The sequence below is a fragment of the Scyliorhinus torazame genome, chromosome 2, assembly GCF_047496885.1.
Source record: "Scyliorhinus torazame isolate Kashiwa2021f chromosome 2, sScyTor2.1, whole genome shotgun sequence".
NCBI lineage: Eukaryota > Metazoa > Chordata > Chondrichthyes > Carcharhiniformes > Scyliorhinidae > Scyliorhinus > Scyliorhinus torazame.
Window position 1 is genome coordinate 138,885,391 of NC_092708.1, and position 26,534 is coordinate 138,911,924.

Sequence of the window (26,534 nt, forward strand, 5' to 3'; positions counted from 1 at the left end):
CAACTACACAATTGAAGTGAGCACAGTGAAGGATCACCAGTGAAAGCCTTTCTGCATTATTTTCCCTCCTTTAATCTTAAAAAAGCTAAAACATCTATCATAAATTAACGAGGTAACTAAGTGATTAAAATCTTATATTTTGTATATTTCATACCATCTACTAAGTGTTGAAACCTGCAAAAGTAAATGGCAAACAGAATATAGAAAAGGAGAATAGAGGGATACATTGACTCTGGATAAACATAACCTGATCCAGCACAAAATTCCAAAATACCAAACTACTTTGCAGTCACTCCATTACACACAATCTGATCCAACCATAACATTTAAAAATACATCTTGGTCCAAGCATAAAATACCACTAACAACCAGGTTTTTAATACCACACTACATATAGTCAAAAGAACTACTAAATTTCACTAAGAGACAGTAGCACAATTTAGAATCTAATCACTTACGTAAAAAGTGTTGTTTAGACTGAATTACTGAATGAATTCACTGTACACAAATTTTAAAACATCACCTTGTGGTTTTTTAATGAAGTTAAATTGGCTGCACTAACAGTTTTCAAATATTTGCAAATTGGCTATTTTTATCTTCAGTTTATGGAAATCCTGATCTAAACATAATCCTTATTCAAGCATGACATTTCTTGGCAAAGCAGTCTTGTGTTTATAATATCTTGATGCACTCTTTATACTCGGGAGGAAAGGCTTCCAAACTCTCAAAAAGCAAAATCACAGTAGCAAAATCTTATTAAGTGGACCATATTCAATATCTTGCTGTTTCCCAGTATGCACCCTGTTTATATCACAGGTAACTTTTAACAAAGATAATCTCCATGTTCCTATTTTATTATAGTTTTCATAGTTAACAAACACGATCTGAACTACAACTAGGAAAATTGTTCAAACAAGAAATCGGAGATGTAGAAAAACGCATAACAAAGGCTACAACCAAAACTAACCCCCCTATATAATACCCCTTAACCCCACCAAAAAATCCCATCTTCCAAGCGAGATATAAATGGCTGCCACCTGAGATAGAATCCCTCTGCGGATCCCCTGACTGTGTACTTGACCGTTTCCAGGTATAAAAAGTCCATAAGGTCACCCAACCAAGCTGAGGCACTAGGCAGAGCGGGCACTCTCCATCGTAGCAGAACTCACCTTCGGGCTATCAATGAGGTTAAGGCAAGCGCATCCCCCTGTCCGTAGCTCTGGTGAGTCCGACACCCCAGAAGTGGTCACCAACGGACAAGGCTCTAGATCAACGTTAAGAACCACTAACATGATGTTCTTACCCGACCTCGGCCCAATTCCCCACTCCTAGCCCAGTAACCCCTCCGAACCTTTGGGCAATTTAGCATGGCCAATTCACCTAACCTGCACATCTTTGGTCTGTGGGAGGAAACCGGAGTAATCGCACGCAGACACTGGGAGGATGTGCAAACTCCACATACAGTCATCCGAGGTCAGAATCGAACCTGGGACCCAGGCGCTGTGAGGCAACAGTGCTACCCACTATACCACCCCTGTTCGACCAGGCTCCAATGACTGCAGCCCCTCCCCATACCACTCCTTTTCACTAACCAACCTACGTTTGTTAGTGCGGTGACCCTTTCCCGAGCAACCCCCCTCCACCCCACCCCTCCTCAGTAACCTGGTCCCACATGCCCAAAACCTCCCTCAAACCAAGAAACAAAACAGAACCGCAGCCATAAGAAAAAAATAGAACATTTGTAAATAACACCGAGACAGAAACAAAACCCTAATTAAACAGAAAACCCTCCAAGAAAAAACAGTACCTGTCTCCACCAAGTCCAAATCCTGACTCTCATCTCAGTCCTTCAGCCTTAACGAATGCCTCAGTCGCCTCCACCGTCTCAAAATAAACGCCCGAGTTCAGAGTCACTCTCAGTTTCGCTGGGTAGACCATTCCAAATCTTACTCCTCTGCCGTACAATGTCGTCTTCATCCATCCAAAGGTCGCCCGCCTTCTCACCAACGCCGCCGTCCGATCTTGATATATGCATATACTAACGCCTTCCCACTTCATATCTCATCTCTGCTTCCTCAGCTCAAAACCTTCTCCTTCACATTGTAGCTGTGGAAGTAGACTATGACCACCTTTGGTGGCTCATTCGCTCTAGGCTTCAGCCTGAGTAACCAATGTGCCCTGTCCAACTCATACCGGGAGGGTTCTTTCTCTCTCTCCCCCTTCCCCACCCCCAACAACTCAGCAAATATCTTTGCAAAGTAGTCGGTCTCAGGCTCTTCACCCCCTCAGGCAGGCCCACTAATCTCAAATTGTGCCCGTGAGACCTTTTCTCCAGGTCCTCTGAGCCCTTTGTTGACCTAGCCACCCTCCGCAGCTCCTCACGCATCGAGGTGAACTGGTCATTGTGTTGCGTCAGTGTCTCCTCCACCTCCTTCAACTTCTCTCCTTGCTCTAGCACCTCGAGCAACATCTTCATCACTGTCGCTTTACCGGGGCAACCGCCTCCTCCAGCATCTCTCTGTGAAACACCTCCAAATGCTTAGCAAACAGCCTTTCAAATTCCACTGCCATAACCGCGGTAAGAGTTTCCATCCTGAGGGGAGGGGTCCCAACCGACGAACCAGCCCCACCATCTTCTTTCCTGCAGGACTCACACCAGCACTTGCCGGCAGACTTTCGCTCGTTCCCTTCTTTCCAGGACTTTTCTTCTGGGACTTTGACATTCCCCAACCTCCTTATGACTTCCCACACAAACTCATCCAAAAGCTATCCCCGAGACTGGGCATAAAAGTCCAAAAACCAGAGACTCTAGCAGGAGCCACCTAACGTGCAACCTCCACCTACATGCCGCCACCCAAGCTCTGGGACTTATCAACCTTCAGCCCCATTAATTTCTCCAATACAACATTCTTACTTCCCAATTTCCTTCCAATTTCTCATTCCTCCTCGTCCCTTGGATTTTTAATTCTGGGCGATTCTTTGTATCTTCATCAATGAAAACAGAATCATTGAGCTTCTCTGCCATTCTCTGCCAGTGGGTCGGATTTCAAACAATGATGAGACAGAGTACAGGAATGAGATAGAGAATCTGATGAACTGGTGCGATGACAATAATCTCTCCCCCAATGTCAACAAAACGAAGGAGATTGTCATCGACTTCAGGAAGCATAGTGGAGTACAAGCCCCTGTCTACATCAATGGGAACGAAGTAGAAAGGGTCGAGAGTCTCAAGGTTTTAGGTGTACAGATCACCAACAGCCTATCCCGGTCCCCCCATGCCGACACAATAATTAAGGAAGCCCACCAACTACTCTACTTTCTCAGACGACTTAGGAAATTTGGCATGTCGGCTACGACCCTCACCAACTTCTACAGATGCACCATAGAAAACATTCTTTCTGGTTGTATCACAGCTTGGTATGGAGCCTGCTCTGCCCAAGACCGCAGGAAACTACAAAAGGTCGTGAATGAAACTACAAAAAGTCCATCACGCAAACCAGCCTCCCATCCATTGACTCTATCTATAATTCCCACTCCCTCAGAAAGGCAGCCAGCGTAACTAAGGACCCATGCACCCCGGACATACTCTCTTCCACCTTCTTCTGTCAGGAAAAAGATACCAAAGTTTGAGGTCATGAACCAACCGACTCAAGAACAGCTGCTTCCCTACTGCCATCAGACTTTTGATACGAGGACCTACCTCGTATTAAGTTAATCTTTTCTCTACACCTTGCTATAACTGTAACATTATATTCCGCAGTCTCTCTTTCCTTCCCTATGTACGGTATGCATTGCTTGTACAGCATGCAAGAAACAATACTTTTCACTGTATACTGATACATGTGACAATAATAAATCAAATCAAATTTCTGTATTCCCCATTGTACATTCCCCTGACGCTGTGATGGACCCACATTTGTCTCAACTAAATATTTCCTTTTTACATGCCTATGGAGCTTTTTCAGTCATTTAAAAAATTTTTTTGCTAGTTTATTCTCCCTTTATCAGTTTCCTGGTTCACCTTTGCTGTATTCTACAATGTTCTCAATCCTCAAGTTTAATATTATTTCTGGCAAATAGGCCTTTTCTTTTAATGTTATAAAATCATCAACTTCCTTTATTAACCACTGTTGACTGATTTTCCTTTTGAGTTTTTGTGCCTTGAAGTAAAGTAACAATCCTTTTAGGACTATCCATTGCCTATGTACCGTCCTATCTTTTATTGTAATTTCCCAATCCACTTGAGAAAATTTATTCCTCATACCGTCATCATTTCTGTAATTCAAATTAAACACTCTGGCTTCCCTTTGAACCACCTCACTTTCAAACAGAATGCAAAATTCCATCATATTATGGTCTTTCATCTGTAAAGGTTCTTTCACAAGATTGTTACATAATACTGGATCTAATATAACCTGTTCTCTCATCGGTTCCTCAACATAACGTTCCAACACCAATTGTTATGACCACAATAGATGTTAATTGCTGAGAAAACCAAATCCCAGAAAGACATACTTTCCAATGCGAGCCGATGTTAACTCGAGAGAAATTAAGGATGGGCAACAAAGCCTGGCCTTGCCAGAGATGTCCACATTTCATGAATGGTACATATTCATATAGAAAAACTCTACATGACTCCAGATGCCAGCAAAAACAAAACAGTAATAAAACAATACGGTCATAGTTAGTATGTTATTATTAAAGTCCACTTAGTTTGTAAAGCACGGCCATAGTCCTTTGCTTCACTTGGCTTGCACATAATCCAGAAACGTCATGTTGTGAGTATGGATTTCATCCAGTATTACGTGCACTAACTTCACAAAGTCCTAAAATGCTGAAGTCACTTTGGTGATTTGATAAAATGCATTGGTCTATAATTTTGATACATCAAATATAATACATCACTTTAGAATGAAAATGTGTTTTTAAAGTACTGTGCAAAAAATGCTGTTTATGTTCAGCCAAGCTCTCCATATTCCATGGAGACTGAAGACCCTGTGAAGCTCTTCTTCCCCCCCACACATACATAAATTCCTAACCTACCGACTCCCCCACTCACTCAGCAGCCCCTCTTCCCAAATCCTTTCCCCTCATTCATTTATGCCCTCCTTCCTCACTCAGCCCTCTTGATTTACCTGGTTTTCTGTCTCTCTTTCGGGTTTGAAGTATCATGTACAATAGATTAAAAGAAAATGAAGAATGGAGTTCTACTTACAGCAAGGAATTCTTTAAGACGGTCTTCAATGCTTCCTTTATGAATGGTGAACAAGGCAGCAGCAATTTGGTTTATAGCTTTGGCCAGACAATGAATATTGTTGCAATGTCCTGTGCAGTTGAACAGAAAAGTTATTTTAAAGTGACAGAGTAATTATTTAAATGACTCCTTCACATGCGAAGTGTATAACACCCACTGCTTTTAGTCTTTCTAGTTGATTTTGATTTGAGATGACAAGGTAACAGATAGATTGCATCAACAACCATAGAAAAATTATTTGACTAGGTTCAGCTGAATTTGAAATCCAGCATTTGATAAAAGATGTTACAAGCTCCAAGTAGATGGAAAACAGGAATATAATGGGAATCATACTGGTAATATTAACCATTTATTTTTCAGATGATTCCAACCTGTTCCTATCTCTAATTTCCCCATTTTAATTCCTGGCAAATTATCATTTTAATGGTGCTTTATGAACCACTTGCAAAATTTATAGGATTATTTAACAAATGGATATTTTGTTTAAATTGGAATTATTACAGCACGAATTGGCCCTGATTGAGATTCCGATTATTAAGTACCTTTCCATGTCACTGTTCATCAGGTTTAGTCTTTGCTCTATATAATCTGAAATAAGTCACTGATAGCCAGACCCAAGATTTAAAAGAACCAGGCCTTCTTGCGCATACCGAATGAAAATAGCATCTCTTTCCCCCCCTCCCAATAATAACGTTTTGAAAGGACACTAAATAAAGCCACAGAGTAATATCTACTGCTGCTGGTCGGTGCACAAAGTAACTCCAATTCTTGAAGATGACCTAACTCATTTCATTATGCATCATACTATGTGTCGAAATTGATCTGCTGAAGAAAACGTTACCTCATTCTGCACTGCTACTTTGTTCTGGGTTAACAAATCCACTGCCTTCTACTCATACTCAATGGTGCATCTTCATCACACTGGTTCAAGGACCAAATACTGAGTCATCTCACCCACATCCTTCCTATGCTTCTTTGTGTGATATACTACAATGACATTTTTGGGGTATAATCACCATCTTGTTCACCATTTGATGTCAAAATGGCTGCCAGCAAATCTAGCATGCAATCATACTAGTTTATGCACAAAATGATTTAGGAAAGATTTCACACTTACTGTGCTTGACCCCTGTCACTTCTGATATCCTTAAGGACTGTTTAGTATAGTTAGTAAATCCTCCTTGGGAGAGAAGGGCAAATTCCCTTTTCAGCTCATGACATAGGTGATGTATTTAACATGGGGCTGTGCTGTAAGACAGCATATGAACCGCACCCAGGGTCAGTTTAATATTAGACAGCGCTGTCTAACACTAGGCTGGCATGGAGACAGCTCCAACCTTGTACCCTTTAGTGTATATTTGTATACAATTCTAAGAACCAATAAAGACTTACAGTTAACCTATGTATGACTACAAAGTCAGATCTACCGAACTATAACCTTCGTATATAAGGAGCAAGAGGGTAACTAGAGAAAGGATTGGCCCACTCAAAGACAAAAGAGGGAATTTATGCGTGGAGTCAGAGGAAATGTGTGAGATTTTTAATGAGTACTTTGCATCGGTATTCACCAAGGAGAGGGACATGACGGATGTTGAGGCTAGGGATGGATGTTTAAATACTCTAGGTCAAGTCAGCATAAGGAAGGGGGAAGTTTTGGGTATTCTAGAAGGCATTAAGGTGGACAAGTCCTCAGGTCCGGATGGGATCTATCCCAGGTTACTGAGGGAAGCGAGGGGCGAAATAGCTGGGGCCTTAACAGGTATCTTTGCAGCATCCTTGAGCACGAGTGAGGTCCCGGAGGACTGGAGAATTGCTAATGTTGTCCCTTTCTTTAAGAAGGGTAGCAGGGATAATCCAGGGAATTATCGACCTGTGAGCTTGACGTCAGTGGTAGGTAAACTGTTGGAGAAGATACCGAGGGATAGGATCTATTCACATTTGGAAGAAAATAGACTTATCAGTGATAGGCAGCATGGTTTTGTGCAGGGAAGGTCATGTCTTACAACTAATAGAATTCTTTGAGGAAGTGACAAAGTTAATTGATGAGGGAAGGGCAGAAGATGTCATATACGTGGACTTCAGTAAGGCGTTTGATAAAGTTTCCCATGGCAGGTTGATGGAAAAAGTGAAGTCGTATGGGGTTCACGGTGTACTAGCTAGATGGATAAAGAACTGGCTGGGCACCAGGAGACAGAGAGTAGTGGTGGAAGGGAGTGTCTAAAAATGGAGAAGGGTGACCAGTGGTGTTCCACAGGGATCCGTGCTCGTGCCACTGATGTTTGTGATATACATAAATGATCTGGACGAATGTATAGGTGGTCTGATTAGCAAGTTTACAGATGATGCAAAGATTGGTGGAGTTGCTGATAGCGAGGATGACTGTCAAGAGAATACAGCAAAATATAGATAGATTGGAGAGTTGGGCAGAGAAATGGCAGATCGAGTTCAATCCAGGCAAATGCGAGGTGATGCATTTTGGAAGATCTAATATACGGTCAATGGAAGAGTCCTGGGGAAAATTGATGTACAGAGAGATCTGGGAGTTCAGGTCCATTGTACCCTGAAGGTGGCAACGCAGGTCAATAGAGTGGTCAAGAAGGCATATAGCATGCTTGCCTTCATCGGACGGGGTATTGAGTACAAGAGTCGGCAGGTCATGTTACAGTTGTATAGGACTTTGGTTAGGCCACATTTGGAATACTACGTGCAGTTCTGGTCGCCACATTACCAGAAGGATGTGGATGCTTTAGAGAGTGTGCAGAGGAGGTTCACCAGGATGTTGCCTGGTGTGGAGGGTGCTAGTTATGAAGAAAGGTTGAGTAGATTAAGATTGTTTTTATTGGAAAGAAGGAGGTTGAGGGGGGACCTGATTGAGGTCTCCAAAATTGAGAGTTATGGACAGGGTGGATAGCAACAAGCTTTTTCCAAGAGTGGGGATGTCAATTACAAGGGGTCACGATTTCAAGGTGAGAGGGGGAAAGTTTAAGGTGAGAGGGGGAAAGTTTAAGGGAGATGTGCGTGGAACGTTTTTTACGCAGAGGGTGGTGGGTGCCTGGAACGCTTTGCCAGCGGAGGTGGAAAGACGGGCATGATAGCATCATTTAAGATGCATCCAGACAGATATATGAACGGGCGGGGAACAGAGGGAAGTAGATCCTTGGAAAATAGGCGACAGGTTTAGATAAAGGATCTGGATCGGCGCAGGCTGGGAGGGCCGAAGGGCCTGTTCCTGTGCTGTAATTTTCTTTGTTCTTTGTTTGTTCTATAACCAGCACCCTACAACATGGGGGCAGCTTGTGGAAAAACCCGAAGCCTCTCAGAAAATGCAGAGAAAAATTAAAATGCGGGAAGACCGAGAAAAAAATTGAGTAAAACAGTCTGATCTGAAAAGGAGTTCCAGGAGCAGATGAAATATTTCCAGGAAAATCCTCCAAAGTGGTGGCACAGTGGTTAGCACTGCTGCCTCACAGCACCAGGGACCTGGTTTCCATTCCGACCTCGGGTGACTGTGTGGAGTTTGCACATTCTCCCCATGTCTGCGTGGGTTTCCTCTGGGTGCTCCGGTTTCCTCCCACAGTCCAAAGATGTTCAGGTGAGGTCGTTTGGTCATGCTTAATTGCCCCTTAGGGTGGCGTTGTAAGAATAGGATGGGGATTGGGTCTAGGTAGGGTGGTCATTTGAAGGGTCGGTGCGGACTCAATGGGCCGAATGGCCTCCTTCTGCGCCGTAGGAATTCTACGATTTTATGAAAAGCTCGGAAGCTGGAGGCAGAAATGTAAAATTCCGTACTGCGGCAGAAGACTCCATTGAATCTCCTTTGGAAGACCAGCTTCTAATCCCAGAGTTCAGAGTCATCATTCCTAGCAGGGATGAGCTATATATTTTAAAACTCTAGGCTACAGAAAGTCCGGAGAGATTTCTAAATAATCAGACTCAGAATTAGTATTGCTAATATCTAATCCCTAAATCAGCACCTCAACACCATCCAAACTTACTCTGAAATGGGAAACATAATTAATTAAATAATCCTGGAGAATTTCAACTTCTAATTGTGAGAAAACCACCCTTTTGACAAATTCACGACTTAAAGTACAACGCTGAGCAGCAGAAGTTTGCAGGCTGCCGACCATGGCAACCATTGTTTACATTTCTTTTCAAGCTGAGCGCGATAGCGATTTTAGTGGAGCCGCCCAAACTAGCAAACACAGGAAATCAATGTGTCTCCAAGTGAATAGTTATGCCATCTTGGAATTCAGAAAGCTCTTAAAGCAGAACCTACAGTTTTGAAAATGCAACTATGGATTAGAATTTCATACTTTCAAGCCAATTAAGATTAATCCAAGGCCAAGATCAATCACATAATTCGAATATTCCCAAAACACAGCATTGCTTCAGGATTAGACAAAAAATTAAAAGCAGAGCAGGTTAATACACTGCTTTACTCAGTAGGCCCAATTGTGGACACATAATTGCAAGACAGGGAATCAATGAATCATCTGCTAAATTTGAAGAACTAAAATCTTTTGATATTTAGTTTAACTTAGGAAGCAGTAAAATACTCAAAAGAGCTAAATTTAACAAGCGAGTCCAACAATGAGGAGAACCTGTCAATTCATTTATCAATGATCTGTACAGGATGGCAGAAAGTTGTGAATATGGAATCTGAATTCAGAGAGAGAAGTGGTAGAAGTAACAAATAACGCTACATCTGACCTCATGCAAGCAAAGGAATATCTAACCCCCGAAAACGCAATCCAGACGCTAAGGCAGTCAGAATTCCGTGAGCAGCACAGAACCATTTTAAGCTGAGAAAATAAACCATGGTGCAGAGGTGAATCCACAGTTCAGCCAGTTAAGCAAAGGCACAGAGACACCCCAGACAAGGGTAAGCAATACCTAGCCAGGTCAGAGTGTCCATGCCAATGCTGTGAAGCAGACAAGATCAATGTCCTGCAATTTCAGCGCAACAGGACTGGATACTCCGGCAGACTGTGCAAAACAAAAACTCAAATGCACAGACGACCCCAAGATCATCCACAAGGCCACAACTTCAAGCCCAAAACCGTCAGGTTCCTTGGGTGAGGACGACGGTCTTAGTTTCTCATTTGGTAATGTAGACATTTCAGTCAATGGCCACTGAACAAAGGAGCCAGCGTAACAATCCTTTCAGACAAAGGACTGCGGTTGGTGAAGCAGCGGCTGAAGTCACCCACAATTCCCCTATAAGGGACAGGGGAGCTAAAGCTCCAAATGAAAGGCACCCTGTAAAGTGGAACCGAGATACAAGAATAAAACAATCTGTGAGACCCTCTTTACAATTCACAACCAGGATTATTGACTACTAAGCTGCAAAGTCTGTTGAAGTTAACCTGTTGCAGAAGATTGACTTGGTCAACTGACAAGGGCCTAGTTCCAAATACAAACGTGAATTCCCAAAACTCGTCACAGGATTAGGGCGGATGAAAAACACATACAAGATCTCAGAGAGGATGCTTGTGCCTGTTCACACCATGTCAGATTCCCCACCCACTCATGAAACAAGTGCAGCAACAGCTGGATGAGATCTCAAACACGGGAATCATCTTCCCAGTCACACAACCAACTGCATGGTGTTCCAGGATCGTATGAGTCCCAAAGCTGAATAGATCAATTAGAATCTGTGTCGACCTGACACAGCTCAATAAAGCCATGTCCAAAGGAGTACAACCCAGTGGATGAAAGCCTGACTAAACTCAAAGAGCAGGGTATTTTCATAACTGGATGCAAGGAGCAGCTTTTGGCAACTCCCTCTTGAAGAAGTGTCCAATATTAGTTTCATAATTGGCCTGACTTGTTTTTTCCTGAATTTTAGCATAGGTGGTTAGCTATTGGATTTCCGATGCAAATTAAATTTACATTCTTTCACTATGGTGCTTGAAACTGAACAAGGACATATCCAACAGTTGATGGAAATGTCAACAATAACTCCAAGAGACAGGATTTTGGCTAATTCTAAAGTATCCCCTTTCTGACAATTTGCACATTTTGCTTATGGATTTAGAAAGAGACAGCCCTACTCCAATAAGAGCTACATTTAGCAGTTTGGATCAGAAATTGGCTAGCTGGAAGAAGACAAAGGGTGGTGGTTGATGGGAAATGTTCAGACTGGAGTCCAGTTACTAGTGGTGTACCACAAGGATCTGTTTTGGGGCCACTGCTGTTTGTCATTTTTATAAATGACCTGGAGGAGGCATAGAAGGATGGGTGAGTAAATTTGCAGATGACACTAAAGTCAGTGGAGTTGTGGACAGTGAGGAAGAATGTTACAAGTTACAAAGGGACATAGATAAGCTGCAGCGCTGGGCAAATGGAGTTTAATGCAGAAAAGTGTGAGGTGATTCATTTTGGAAGGAATAACAGGAAGACAGAGTACTGGGCTAATGGTAAGATTGTTGGCCGTGTGGATGAGCAGAGAGATCTCGGTGTCCATGTACATAGATCCCTGAAAGTTACCACCCAGGTTGAGAGGGTTGTTAAAATGGCGTACGGTGTGTTAGCGTTTATTGGTAGAGGGATTGAGTTTCGGAGCCATGAGGTCATGTTGCAGCTGTACAAAACTCTGGTGCGGCTACATTTGGAGTATTGCGTGCAATTCTGGTCGCTGCATCATAGGAAGGATGTGGAAGCATTGGAAAGGGTGCAGAGGATATTTACCAGAATGTTGCCTGGTATGGAGGGAAGATCTTATGAGAAAAGGCTGAGAGACTTGAGGCTGTTTTCGTTAGAGAGAAGAAGGTTAAGAGGTGACTTAATTGAGGCATACAAGATGATCAGAGGATTGGATAGGGTGGACAGTGAGAGCCTTTTTCCTCGGATGGTGATGTCTGGTACGAGGGGACATAGCTTTAAATTGAGGGGAGATAGATATGACAGATGTCAGAGGTAGGTTCTTTACTCAGTGAGTAGTAAGGGCGTGGAATGCCCTGCCTGAAACTGGAGTGGACTCGCCAACGCTAAGGGCATTCAAATGGTCATTGGATAGACATATGGACGATAAGGGAATAATGTAGATGGGCTTTAGAATGGTTTCACAGGTCGTCGCAACATCGAGGGCCGAAGGGCCTGTACTGTGCTGTAATGTTCTATGACTTGTATTCTGCACCTAAACTGAGATGCTGGTTCCAGTGTTCTAATCTTTTCAATGTAGAGTTTTTCTCCAACATGCCATAGAAATCTTTTGTACAATAAAGGTAGTAGTTTGGCAAAAGCCAATTTAAAAAAACATTGAATCAACAGTTAATGCAAATGTTATAACGAACAAAGTTTTCTGAAAGCTATTAAGCAGAACTAAATATGTAGGCATCCCCAAAAATCTTTCTCACATTGACAAAATAAAGGTGAATGACTAATACCAATAACAAAAATATATGAACTAAAAATGTTACATGGCTCAAGGGGATGATTATGACTTTAAAACTTATTAGCTCTAAAATCATCAGCAATTTTCTTCATTGATATGCTAATTGCATGGCATGTTGCATTGCAAATGAATTTATAGGTCCAATGGTCTCTCACATAAGTAAAGCCTATACATCAACATTGTTAAAAAATCTGAACCCATTAGGTTCATCTTTATACCACTTGGGAATAATTAAATACATATTGCGTTGAAGACCAAATTTTCTTTTTTGAAGTGAAGTAAACATTACATCAGCAGATACTCAACAATAAGATATTACAAGGATGGCTTACAGGATGTAAATCTTTATATTAATCACTTTGCCTTTAACACTCCACATTGGATGATTAGCACTTACCTTCAATAGCAGGACTATACTGGGACATGACATTACTGGCTAGAGTTGGAAGTGATACAGCAACAAACACCATAAGGAGGCAGGCAATTTTATATTCTTCCTCTGGACTAATGTTCTCTGTAAAGAATTGACAGGGAATATTAATTAAAACCACTACTCTTTGTTTTGTGCATTACATGTTAAATCACTCTTTCCTCACCCTCCAATAAAAATGCCAAAACATGTCAAGACTACAGCACTAGATGCCAAGTACATCATCAATGCAAGAAAGTGCTGCGATGTCCACAGCAGTTCTGATGAAAGGTCATCACCTGATACGTTAATTGTTTCATTTTACACAGATGCTGCTAAACCTGCTGAGTATTTCTAGCATTCTCATATATGATACATATTTTTCAGTATGAGGAACATGAGGATGTAGGATGCAGCTCCAATTTCAGGTGAAGTGTGCATAGCTAGCATGATACAGCTGAATGAAGTGACATAATCAAACATTGATGAAAAAACACGAAGTAGGAACTCAAATTTTAATGGTGAAGAGAACACTGGCAGAAATCAGTATGTACCTGTGTTTTGTGGAAGACATTGGAACTAATTCAGAACTATAAGTACTGCTTGTGTGTTTCTTTGCAGATGACCTGAGGTCCATTAAGAGTTACAAATACTTATCCAGATGTTAAGAGATAAATATTTGGGGATTCTATCAGGATGTCAGTTCTAAAGGATATAATTCAATTGGCAACTTGAATTATATAAAAATATTAATTAAAACCACTACTCTTTGTTTTGTGAATTACATGTTAAATCACTCTTTCCTCAGAGTAAAGTGCATTATTTTACAATTTTGAATTCTGCTCGACTATTGAGCTTTTTTGTGGGGAGAGCTGTGGAAAGGTCAATAATTCTGAACTCAAATGGAAAATTTCACCATTGCAGATTTATCAAAAGCACCCACTGTCCTGATAACAGGAAGTTACAAGTTTGTTTAAAATTTAATTAAGTCTAACTTACTGAGGTTGTCAGTAAATATTTATGGGCACACTGATACTCAAGATACAATTTCCAGCTTGTCTAACAGACAGAAACCGAAGTGTGAATCAAGACGAAGAGTGTCAAAATTGAATGGATATTTTCCCACAATGAGCAGTTATAGATCGACAACTTCCAAAACTATTATGGCATCACCAATTGCAGAGTAAATGCCTACACTGCCTAAACAATGCCAAAGGGGAGAATTTTTTCTGTGCTTGAAAAGAATGGATTGATGATTTCACAACATGTATTAGATGGAAAAGCTTCACACAATAAACCTCAAATCTATCTTCCGAATACCTCATTTATTGCATCACTGAGTTTCGACAATTCACACACCATTTATCTTTATGAGCCATATTTCTGTCAAATTGTGGGCAGTAAAAATGCAAAGAGAATGCTTTCATCTCAACAGCCTGGGCTGATTAAAACGCAGATTTATGAAGTAAAACGACTATTCCACTGGACCATCTAGTGTGTCACTTCTATTGATTTTCATTAACTTAAAATATATGCATTTGTGTAAGCTGAGGAACAAAGAAAGTGTGATATATATACTTTGCCTCAAAAGCAGTGATGGTAAAGCTCCATTCCACTTACAGTTCCAATGTGGGAAAAAAGTAATTACTTTCAGTCAGTTTTCCACCTTTACCTATTGGCAAGAAAGGTTTGGATTAAGCCGATGTATGGGATGTTCCAGATATCTTTGCATCGGAGGGAAGTGGAAGGTCTCAGAACAGGTTAAAAATTCTGCTGCAGCTCTATCCAGTACATTTTAAAAACAAAGACTTGTATTTATATAGAGTATTTCATAACCCCAAGAAATCCCAAACTGCTTTACAGCCAATTGATTACATTTGAAGTAAAGTCAGTTGTAATATACTAAAGAATCGAAGTAGATTTGGTATCTTTCTTGAGGGATTTGCAGAATGATGATGCAACCCTGCCCATGGCAGGGAGAATTTGGAGGGAACAGGATTCCTTGGAACTATATTACCTAAAAGGCAGCATAGTAGCACAAGGGTTAGCACTGCTGCCTCACAGCGCCAGGGACTCTGGTTCAATACCGGGCTTGGGTCACTGTCTGTGTGGAGTTTGTACAATCTCCCCGTGTCTGCATGGGTTTCCTCTGGGTGTTCCGGTTTCCTCCCACAGTCCAAAGATGTAGGGGCAGCATGGTAGCATTGTGGTTAGCACAACTGCTTCACAGCTCCAGGGTCCCAGGTTCGATTCCCGGCTTGGGTCACTGTCTGTGCGGAGTCTGCACGTTCTCCCCGTGTGTGGGTGGGTTTCCTCCGGGTGCCCCGGTTTCCTCCCACAGTCCAAAGATGTGGGGGTTAGGTGGATTGGCCATGCTAAATTGTCCTTAGTGACCAAAATTGCCCTTAGTGTTGGGTGGGGTTACTGGGTAATGGGATAGGGTGGAGGTGTGGGCTTGGGTAGGGTGCTCTTTCCAAGAGCCGGTGCAGACTCGATGGGCCGAATGGCCTCCTTCTGCACTGTCAATTCTATGAAAACATTCTATGTACGAGGTAGATGAATTGGCCATGCTAAATTGCCCCTTAGTGTCCAGGGATGTGAAGGTTAGGTTATGGGTTGCAGAGATAGGGTGGGACATGGATCGGTGTAGACTCGATGGGCCGAATGGTTTCCTTCTGCACTGCATGAATTCTATGAAAAGGGGAAGCTCTCAAACAAGCGGCATATTTGAACTAGGTTTTGAATCTTCACAACAAATGGAGCAAAAATTTGAGACACATCAGAAGCTACAAAATGTAATAATAATAATACTTAAGGGCCTGTCTGTTACTCGTTATAATCAAAGCATTTTGGCTCGTCATTAATTACACGTAGTGTTATTGGAAGCTAACTATATAAATATTATATGTATTGAATGTATTACTTATTCTTTCAGGGCATGTGTATGGGTTGTTGCCCATCCCTGTGTTGTATCGGAGTGATGCTGCCAAGGTTCATTCTTGCTCAATCCCAGATGCCCTGAGAAGGTTGTTGGCCACTTCAGAGGGCACTTGGAATTAATCATATACCAGACCAGGTAGGGGTGACAGATTCATACAACAAAGGACATCATAGATACATAGAAGATAGGAGCAGGCGGAGGTCTTTTGGCCCTTCGAGCCTGCTCCTCCATTCATCACGATCATGGCTGACTATCCAACTCAATAGCCTAATCCTGCTTTCTCCCCAAAACCTTTGATCCCATTCTCCCCAAGTGCTATATCCAGCCGCCTCTTGAATATATTCAATGTTTTAGCATCAACTACTTCCTGTGGTAATGAATTCCACAGGCTCACCACTCTTTGGGTGAAGAAATGTCTCCTTATCTCTGTCTGAAATGGTTTACCCTGAATCCTCAGACTGTGATCCCTGGTTCTGGATGCACCCATCATTGGGAATTTTATAAGTCTCTGTGAGATCCCCCCTCATTCTTCTGAACTCCAGTGAGAACTAGTTATTTTATCACGGTCACTTTATGCAAATTTTACAAAGGTGAGGTTTGAATTCATGAATTGTGAGTGCTGTAACCACCATTAAAACAACTAAAACTTATTAAATGATTTATTCATCAACATCTAGGAGACAATGGTACTCCAAAAGGAACAGCCAGTTGGTTAGATTTGAGTTTTTCATCATGGTCACCAACAGTACTTAAATAAAATGTGGGTCACTTCTGAGGTTTTGGTTGACAATGTTTGTCATTCTCCTCTGGAACATTTGGAATGACTGTAAGGTTGATATATTTTCCACCGGTGTGAACTTCCACCTTACTTTTCAAACTTCTTACAAAGAATTGGGATAAAGTTGTACAATTTTGTTACACTGAAGCCACATATGGAGCCTTGCAAGCTGCAAGCAACCAAAGACAAAATACAAACCTATCATCTTACTTGTGTAATTAATTTAACAGAAGCGTACTCCCTACCCTAATTCACAGGTAGATTTAGAATTTCCATACTGCTGAATTTTTACAGGTGAATGCAGCAGAAAGTAGCACACATAGCTGGTCTCTTTTTTTTTCTTTCTCTACCCTGCATGAAACATATAATCATCCTGCAAACTCCACACTTTTTGAGATTCCAGCCTCTTGAACATCTGCCCCATCTTTTTCCCCACCATTTGATTGTTGGCATAGTTTTCAGCCACTTCAACCCACTGTCTGGAATTCCTTCCCTAAAATCCTCTACTTCTCTCCCCTCTAAGATTCGCCTTAAAACACATTGTTTTGATCAAGCTTATGGTCACACCTTCTAATCTTTTCTTCTTTGGTGCAGCATTTGATTTTCCTTATGCCTCTGAAGGACTTTGGGATGTTTTTCCTGTTTTAAAGGTATATTATAATTGCACATTGTTGATCCAGATAAACCGAATTTTGAGGTCATCCATGGCCCCTAGACCGTAGCTTGGGTATTTATTGGTTCAAGAACAGGCTCAATTGTTAGCGTTACACTCCATTTCCACAAACGTCAATTCAATTCTCCAGACAGTAATGTCTTCAAGAAGAAAAATAATAAGGCAGCACGGGGGTGCAGTGGTTAGCACTGCTGCCTCATGGCGCTGAGGTGTTAGGTTCAATCCCAGCTCTGGGTCACTGTCCGTGTGAAATTTGTACATTCTTCCAATGTTTGCGTGGGTTTCGCCCCAACAACCCAAAGGTTTGCAGGATAGGTGGATTGGCCACATTAAATTTCTCCTTAATTGGAAAACATGAATTGCATACTCTAAATTTATTTTTTAAAAAGAACAAAAATAATGCACAGTTTTGAAAACAAATGCCCACAGACTAGGCGAGAAACAACTCAGCATAGTGAAACTCACAGAATTATACATCACAGCCAATGGTCCGGAGTCCTCTGCCATCATCACTGGGTATGCCCTGTGAGGACTGTCAGAGGATACAGCAGGATTTAGATTGTTTGGAGACTTGGGCGGAGAGATGGCAGATGGAGTTTAATCCGGACAAATGTGAGGTAATGCATCTTGGAAGGTCTAATGCAGGTAGGGAATATACAGTGAATGGTAGAACCCTCAAGAGTATTGAAAGTCAGAGAGATCTAGGAGTACAGGTCCACAGGTCACTGAAAGGGGCAACACAGGTGGAGAAGGTAGTCAAGAAGGCATATGGCATGCTTGCCTTCATTGGCCGGGGCACTGAGTATAAGAATTGGCAAGTCATGTTGCAGCTGTATAGAACCTTAGTTAGGCCACACTTGGAGTATAGTGTTCAATTCTGGTCGCCACACTACCAGAAGGATGTGGAGGCTTTAGAGAGGGTGCAGAAGAGATTTACCAGAATGTTGCCTGGTATGGAGGGCATTAGCTATGAGGAGTGGTTGAATAAACTTGGTTTGTTCTCACTGCAACGAAGGAGGTTGAGGGGCGACCTGATAGAGGTCTACAAAATTATGCATAGACAGAGTGGATAGTCAGAGGCTTTTCCCCGGGGTAGAGGGGTCAATTACTAAGGGGCATAGGTTTAAGGTGAGAGGGGCAAGGTTTAGAGTAGATGTACGAGGCAAGTTTTTTTACACAGAGGGTAGTGGGTGCCTGGAACTCGCTACCGGAGGAGGTGGTGGAAGCAGGGACGATAGTGACATTTAAGGAGCATCTTGACAAATACATGAATAGGATGGGAATAGAGGGATACGGACCCAGGAAGTGTAGAAGATTGTAGTTTAGTCGGGCAGCATGGTCGGCACGGGCTTGGTGGGCCGAAGGGCCTGTTCCTGTGCTGTACATTGCTTTGTTCTTTGTACTAGCAGGATAGACCCGCCAAAAAAGGTGCTGGCAAAATGGAATCCAATTATGAAGGAGTGGCCCCAAGAGTCCTCAACATCGACTCTGGACTACATAAAGTCTAGATTGAGCTGGTTGAGTCGTGGCTCGCCAGACTGGGTTTGTGACAGTGCTGAGAAAACAAACACAGATCAAACATTTCAATTACCCAGGAAATTGCTGTCGAAGTACTCAGGCCAGTGTCCTAGGCCCGAACAACTTCAACTGCATCATCAATACCCTTCCCTCCATCATAAGGTCAGAAGTGGGAATGTGCACTGATGACGACACAAGTTCCATTTGCAACTCTTCAGATACAGAAGCAGCCAATGCCATATGAAGTAAGACTTGCATAACATTAAAGCCTTAGGCTAATAACCGCACAACATTCGTTCCAGGCAATGCGTTTCCAACAAAAGAAAATCTAACACCTCCTTTTGATGTGCAACAGCATTCGAATCACCAAATACCCTACCATCATTATCCTGAGAGTCATCATTGACCAGAAACCTAACTGGATGAGTCACAAATACCATGGTTACAAGAGCAGGTCAAAGGCTGGAGAATAACTCATGTGCTTATTGCTTAAAGCTTTTTTCCACCATCTGTGATGCACACATCAATAGGGTAACAGAATACTCACTTGCCTGGATGAATCCAGTTCCAACAATACTCAAGAAGGTTGTTGACATCCAGGACAAAACAGCCCACTTGATTGGTATCCTATCCACCACCTTTAAATATTCACTCCTTCCACCACCAGCACACTCAGCTGTATGGAGACAGCAGGAGCTTGCCAGATTTCTCAGACAGCAACTCTCATACTCATGATTTCTATGCCCAGGACAAGGACAGTAGCATATGGAAACTTCATCTCCTACAGGTTCCTCTCCAAGTCAGACCAAGGTGACTTGGAAATAAATTATTATTCCTTCTTCAACACTGTGTGAAAAACTTGTAAACTCTTACCCAACGGCACCATCACTGCATGGATTGCAGCCTCTTCAGGGGCAATTATGGATCAGCAATAAATGTTGAATGTCAGCGATGCCGACATCACAAGAATTAATAAAATTAAGTTGCAAAAGAACAGGTCATTAGGACAAACATGGTTTAATTAAGAAAAGCCAGCATAGATTTGTTGAAGGCAAATCATGCTCAATTATCTTGATTGAGGTTTTTGATGAAGGCGACATGATTGATGTGGTGCTTAGGGACTTCCAAGTAGGTGTTTGATAGGATGCCACATAATCGACTTGTCAGCAAAGTTGAAGCCCATAGAGTAGAAAAGACTACAGAAGCATAAATTTGAAGTTGGCGAGTGACAAGAAACAGTATAACGGTGAGTCATTTTTTTCAGACTTGAGAAAGCTATACAGTTCTGTTCCCCATGGGTCTGTGCTGGGGCTACTGCATTTCTTGATCTATATTGATCATTTAGATCTGGGTGTACAGGGCACAAATTCAAAATTTACAGATGACTTAAAACTTGGAAGTATAGTGAACTATGAGGGGGATAGTAGTGATAAAACTTCAGGAAGACATAGGTGGGCTGGTGGAATGGACAGACAAGTGGAAAATGTAATTTAATGTAAAGAAGTGTGAAGTGATACGTTTTGGTAGGAAGAATGAGAAGAGGCAATGTAAACTAAAGTGTAGAATTGTAATGGCAGCGTAGGAACAAAGAGATCTGAGGCCTTCTGTGCATAAATTATTGAAGGTGGCAGAGCAGGTTGAGAAAGTAGTTGAAAAGGCATTAGCATCCTGAGCTTTATTTATAAAATACAAAATCAAGGAAGTTATGATTAACTTTTATAAAACACAAGCTTGGCCTTAATAGGGTAGTCAGAGAGATTGATTCCCCTGGATGTGGAAGCTAGAACATGGGGGCACATTTGCAGAATAAAGGGTTGATCATTTAGCACTGACATGCAGAGGAATTTCTCCACTCAAAAGGGTTATGAATCTGTAGAATTTTCCGCCCCAAAGGATTGTGAAGTCTCAGTCATTGAATATATTGAAGGCTGAGAAAGTCTGATTTTTGGCTCCCAGGGAATGGTAGAATATGGGGAGTAGGCAGGAAAATAGAGTTGAAGCCCAAGACCAACCATGATTGTACTGAATGGCGGATCAGGCCTGGTGAGCTATGTCCTCTACTCCTGCTCACATTTCTTATGTCCTTAGGATCTGGAATGCACTTCCTGAAAGGGTGACAGCAACAGATTCAATCGTGGTTTTCAAAAGGAAATTGGGCAAACACCTGAAGGGGAAAAAATTTGCGAGGCCACGGGGAAAGGCCAGGGAGTGGCTGCAAAAGCCGGCCAGAGGCTGGAGTTTCTGCCGTGAATAACTCACTTACTTGCTCCCAAAACCTTTTCCACCATCTACATGACACAAGTCAGGAGTGTGACAGAATGCTCTCCACTTACCTGGATGAGCACAGATCCAACACCTTCCAAGAAGTTAAACACTATCCAACACAAATAGCCCGCTTGATCAGCTTCTCATCTGTCACCTTATTCATTTACTCCCTCTATCACAGGGACACAGCAGTAGCGCATACCATCGACAAAGATGCACGCAGCAACTTGCCAAACCTTCTTCGACAGGACCTTCCAAATCCATGATCTCTGCCATCGAGAAGGACAAGGGCAGCAGAGGCACAAAGCCTGCAGTTTACAAACCATACCCATAGTTCGTTCACTAGCACTGGGTCATAATCCTGAAATCTCCTAGCAATGTGAGTGCACCAACACCATGTGCACTGCAGTGGTTCATGGTCGCCCACTAATACTTTCCCAAGGACAATTAGGGATGGACAACATATGCTAGCATTCCAGAATGCTCACAAACTAAGAATAGATTTTTTAAAAGAGTAACTTATCATGATATAGATATTTTAAAATGAAAATGTTAGAGTTGAGAAGGTTAGACAGAACAGACCCTATACAGATGAAAAATTATCAATATTGGGAGCGGATAGCAAAAATGTACCTCTCTTGCAGAAAATAATCTGGAAACTTGGTGCTCATCAAGAAAGCTGTTTGTAGGTTCTTTAGTTGAAAAAAAATGAAACGAAAATGACTGGTTCAAACACAATCTCACCAGTCTACAAAAGGAAGTGTCATACTTAGATGTTGCTGAGCGCTGCCGCCCATTTTATTGGGGAGGATACACTCCTGTGCGGGGTTGGAAGAGGGCAGCACATCCGGGCTATATGGATGGATCTTGGGAGAAAGAACAGGTCTCGGTAAAAGGGATGAAGGCCAGGTGAGAAGAGGAGCTGTGATCCATTTTGGAGGAGGTGGTGTGGAGTGAGTCCCAAGGCATGGTGAATGGTACATCATCCTGTGAGAGGCTGAGCTTGATCCAGCTCAAGGTGGAATTAAGGTGCACCTCACCAAGGCCAGAATGAGTCGATATTTTGCGGGGGATGAAGATAGGTGCGAGTGGTGTTGGAGAGGGCCCGCGAACCACACGCACATGTTCTGGTGATGTCCCAAATTGGCGGGGGTTTTTTTTGTGTGGGGGGGGGGGGTCTTTCTTCAGCACAACATCGGCAATCATAAATGTTGATTTGAGCCCTCTCCATTAGTAGCTATATTTGGGGTGTTAAGGACAGGTGCGGGGGCGTATGCCCTGGTATTCACATCGTTGATTGCTTGCCGGCGAAATATTTTCCCCACTAAAAATTTTAATGTTGCTGCAACGTTCCATATGCAAGAGGTTTTTCAAACTGCCATCCCATTAACCTATGTAGGCAAGACTGAATGGAAGCAAATCCTTATTCTCCAGTTTTCAGTTTAAAAACAAATTTTCTAAAGTGCAAGTTATGTTTTCCTAACGAAAAGCTAAGCAAACTCCCAACTACAGATAATATCATTTGTAGAAACAAAGTAATGGTGGATGAAAATTTTGTCAAGTTTGCGCTTTCTTATATAATACTGTGGTTAAAACGCACCATCTGTGCAAGTAAAATTTGACTTATTTCCACACGCTTTCTTAGTTTTGTTCCAGAGATATTTGGCAGATCCTTGCACATGATAACACACAGCTTTCCTTCAGCAACTATTGGCTCTCCTTCCTCCAATATTTAATCCCAGTCAAAATTAAATTAACTACAGCAGAATTAAAAGATGTGTGCTGAGTGACACCTAACATGGAACATGTGGAAAGAATTTGGGCACACTAAAGTGTATATTCATATGAAAGATCAAATATTTTGTAATGAAACAGCAAAGGTTAAAAAAAGAACTTCTAACAGTTATAAATGCATCTTCAAACCTAGTAACTCAAGAAATCTCTAGAAGGTTGAGAGATGTCAGTATCAAATATTTTACTTACAATTTAGTACTGGGAGCTGAAACTCCGAGGTTGTTTTTATGAAATGATTTGAGAACCTCAGCTCTCACATGTGCAATGAATACAGGAATTTCAGATATATTGCATTATAGGTAATTGGTGCGGTAAGGGTTAAAAGCCTGGGTTAGGGGTGGCACAGTGGTTAGCACTGCTGTATCACAGCGCAGAGGATCTGGGTTTGATCCCGGCCCTGGGTCATTGTCTGTGTGGAGTTTGCACATGCTCCCAGTGTCTGTGTGGGTCTCACCCCAACAAACCCAAAAAGGTATTGGCCATACTAAATTGTCCCTTAATTGGAAAAAAGAATTGGGCACTCAAATTTATTTTCGAAAAGCCTGGGTTAGTGTATGTGTGACTACAGTCATGTTTTAAAATAAATCCTAGTTTGAAAGGTTGGGAGCCAGGAGAGCAATTAAAGCACCGTAAAAAGCTTGGGTTAATGGAATTTTACTTTGATTAAGGGGATTCCCTGAGGAGTTAATTCGATTTCAGCTTGGTAGCTTATGTTGTTTTTAGGTGGAGCTAAGGCATCAGGCATGTTGAGAAAGCAGTTCAGTTCTGACCCGAATTAAGTTGTGTCCAGAAGTGAAGCAGTTTTGCTCTCACTGCAGTTCAGTTAAAAGAGATGAACAGTCTTTAAAGCAGTGCAAACTTGTTTGAGGACAAGGGGGAGCTGAAACAAGTTGAGAAGCATCTTCTGAAGACAGCCAGCCAGAGTTTATATATGAATCTGACGGGGTAAGGCAGTGTCAAAAGATCTTTCTTTCTCAAAGAACATCTCTGTAAAGCAAGTATTCCTATGTGCCATTGGTAGTTAAAGTTGATGGAGAGCTGAGATGGTTTTGTTTTGTTGTTGAATCAAAGATAGCAGTTAAGCTTATTGTATTCACTGTATTGAGTAGTACAGTTTCGGGGGTAATTGTAAGCTATTTCCTGGTGTGATGTTAAAGATTTTAATACTGTGTTAGTAATAATGTTTTTTTAATATACTATGTCCCTATCTCTTTGTGCAACCACTCCTGGAGTGAAATATCCTTTCCTCAGTCTTAGAAAATGAAAACAAAATATTTGGGTTTCTAGTATCCCAGTATCCTAGCCACTGTTGAGGTCTGGTCTAGAATCCTAATACATGATAGCCAATGCAGTTTATATACGAGCTTTGTGCAAAAAGAGGTGTTCAATTGGCCCTGCATATAATGTTCAGAAAATCGTCAGACTGTCTTGAAAATATTATATACATTTTGATTAGTAAAATCTCTACTGCGTGTAAATATTTAGCACTAATTTTCACACAATAGGATAGAACATCTTTTTATTTTAAATGCGGCAGAATGTTAATCGACAGTATAGGATTATAGAGAGAATAGCAAACTGAATTTTAAAAATGGTTAGAAAACAGAAAACTGTACGAGTTAAAGGCAGTTGTCCAAAGTTGCTGGGAACAGGCAGTGGTATTCCAAAGGATTTTGTTCTGCTGTCACTTCTGTTTACTGTGTGCAAAAATGATTTGGATATAGGTATAGAAAGGGTGGTATCAGAATTTGCAGATGACCAAAATAGGAAGCATAGTAATTCTTTGGCGGTCCAAAAGCTGCTGTAAAGGCACATTGATAAGATGTGGGAATGGGCTAAAACATGATGGTGAGTAGTGCATTTTGCAAGAGAAAAATTATTCTGAATTGAAGTATGCTTGGTGCTGGAGGAGGAACAGAGAATTAGGGGACAGGTTTGCACAACATTAAAAGCTGCAACTTGGGTTGATAAACCTTAAAAATGTTCATGGCATCCTAAATTTAATCTGAAGAAATATAGAATATAAAACAAAGAAACAATGATGAGTTTATATAAAATGTTAATAAGACCTGTTATGAGTACTGTGTGCTACATTAGGCAGGATATTGAGGCTTTAGAGACGGTACAATACAGACTAACTTGCATGTAGCTACGTATGAGGCAATGTAAATAAGCAACCGACTTAGGAATAAAGAAACAGAAGGAGACCATTTAGTTCTTCGAGCCTGTTCAACAATTCAGTCAGATCATAGCTAATCTGTGACCTAACTCAATATATTTGTCTTTAGGCCCTATACCCTTTACTAGCCAAAATCTAACTCAATTTTAAAACTGACAATTCATTTAGCTGCTGTTTGTGGAAGTGTTCCAAACTTCTATCACCCTCTGCATGTAGTACAGAACTTGAGCACTGCTGAAAAAAGAAACAAGCTATCAAAGCTTCTTGTCTTGCACTCATTGTTGGAGATTTCTTGTGAGCTATCCCAGTAATGGGGTAACAACAATTTATACTGGACGAGAGAGTGCTATATGATTAGCAAGTGGACTCTGATCTGTGGAGGCACTGCTACAGAGAATGGAGCAGTTAACTGCCCAGCTTTGTTCAAATTTAAACCAGGAAGGCTGACTCTGATTGGTCAAGGCATTGCCCTGGAGAATGAACTAGGGTAGGGGTTTTCAAGTGCGGGTCACGATCCGTGGGCGGGTGTCAGGAGGGTTGCGCAGCGATTGGTCATGGCGTTCCCCATCGCGGGAGAAGCGCGCCAATGGCTGCAACCGGCTATAAATTGAGAATGCTGGCCGTGGCGACCGGATTTAAAATTGATAATGTTGACTGCGATCAGCTTTTAAATGGAATGATGCATTCTTCCAGCCAGAAACAGCAGCAGAGAGCAGGTCTCGCACCCGGCCTGTATACCAATGTCACATGCACTGTACATCCATGCTTTTCGTGCAAAATCATGGAGGAGAGATTCCTTCATTTTCAAGTTGCGAGCAAGCAAGGCAAGGGGCTGTGAAGACCTGAAATTGGATCGTTTTGTTATAAGGAAGAGAGGGCCAGAGACACAAACAGGAGGGTACCTCCTGCCCAGGAACTCAGAACAGAATATGCTGGAGTGAGCTGCTTAGGCGAGTCCAGGGCAGGGCAGAGAAGTGCTAGTGCAAGCTCTGGACAGAGCTTCAGGGCCTGATCAGCCAACTAACTAAAAACTAAAATCGGGAACAAAGCAGTATAAAGATGATTTCTTGCAGTATGGCTTTGTTAGTTGTGCCAATGCAAATCAGGATGCAAAGCCCATATGTGTTATACGGAGAAAAGAATGAGCAAATTAGAGTTTAAAACCCTCAAAACTTGAAAGGCATTTGAAGACTAAGCATGGAGAGTTCAAGGACAAACCTCTTCATTTCTTTCAAAGGATGCAGCAAGAACTTAAATCATCAGCTGAAGTCCTTAGCAGAAATGAAACATTGAGTGACAAAACAAGCGCGATTGTGAGAACCAA

At 41.8% G+C, this 26,534-nt stretch overlaps 1 protein-coding gene across 9 annotated transcripts in view; it reads right to left on the minus strand.

Annotated features, from left to right (window-relative positions):
* Positions 1-26,534, minus strand: part of nckap1 (NCK-associated protein 1) — a 351,428-nt gene that overhangs the window by 21,495 nt on the left and 303,399 nt on the right. For all 9 annotated transcript variants that reach the window (XM_072477663.1, XM_072477668.1, XM_072477677.1 and 6 more), the window contains 2 exons: positions 13,051-13,167; positions 5,216-5,325 (listed from right to left, as the gene is read on the minus strand). In XM_072477663.1, the coding sequence (XP_072333764.1) occupies positions 5,216-5,325; positions 13,051-13,167 (227 nt within the window). The remainder of the gene's footprint in view (positions 1-5,215; positions 5,326-13,050; positions 13,168-26,534) is intronic.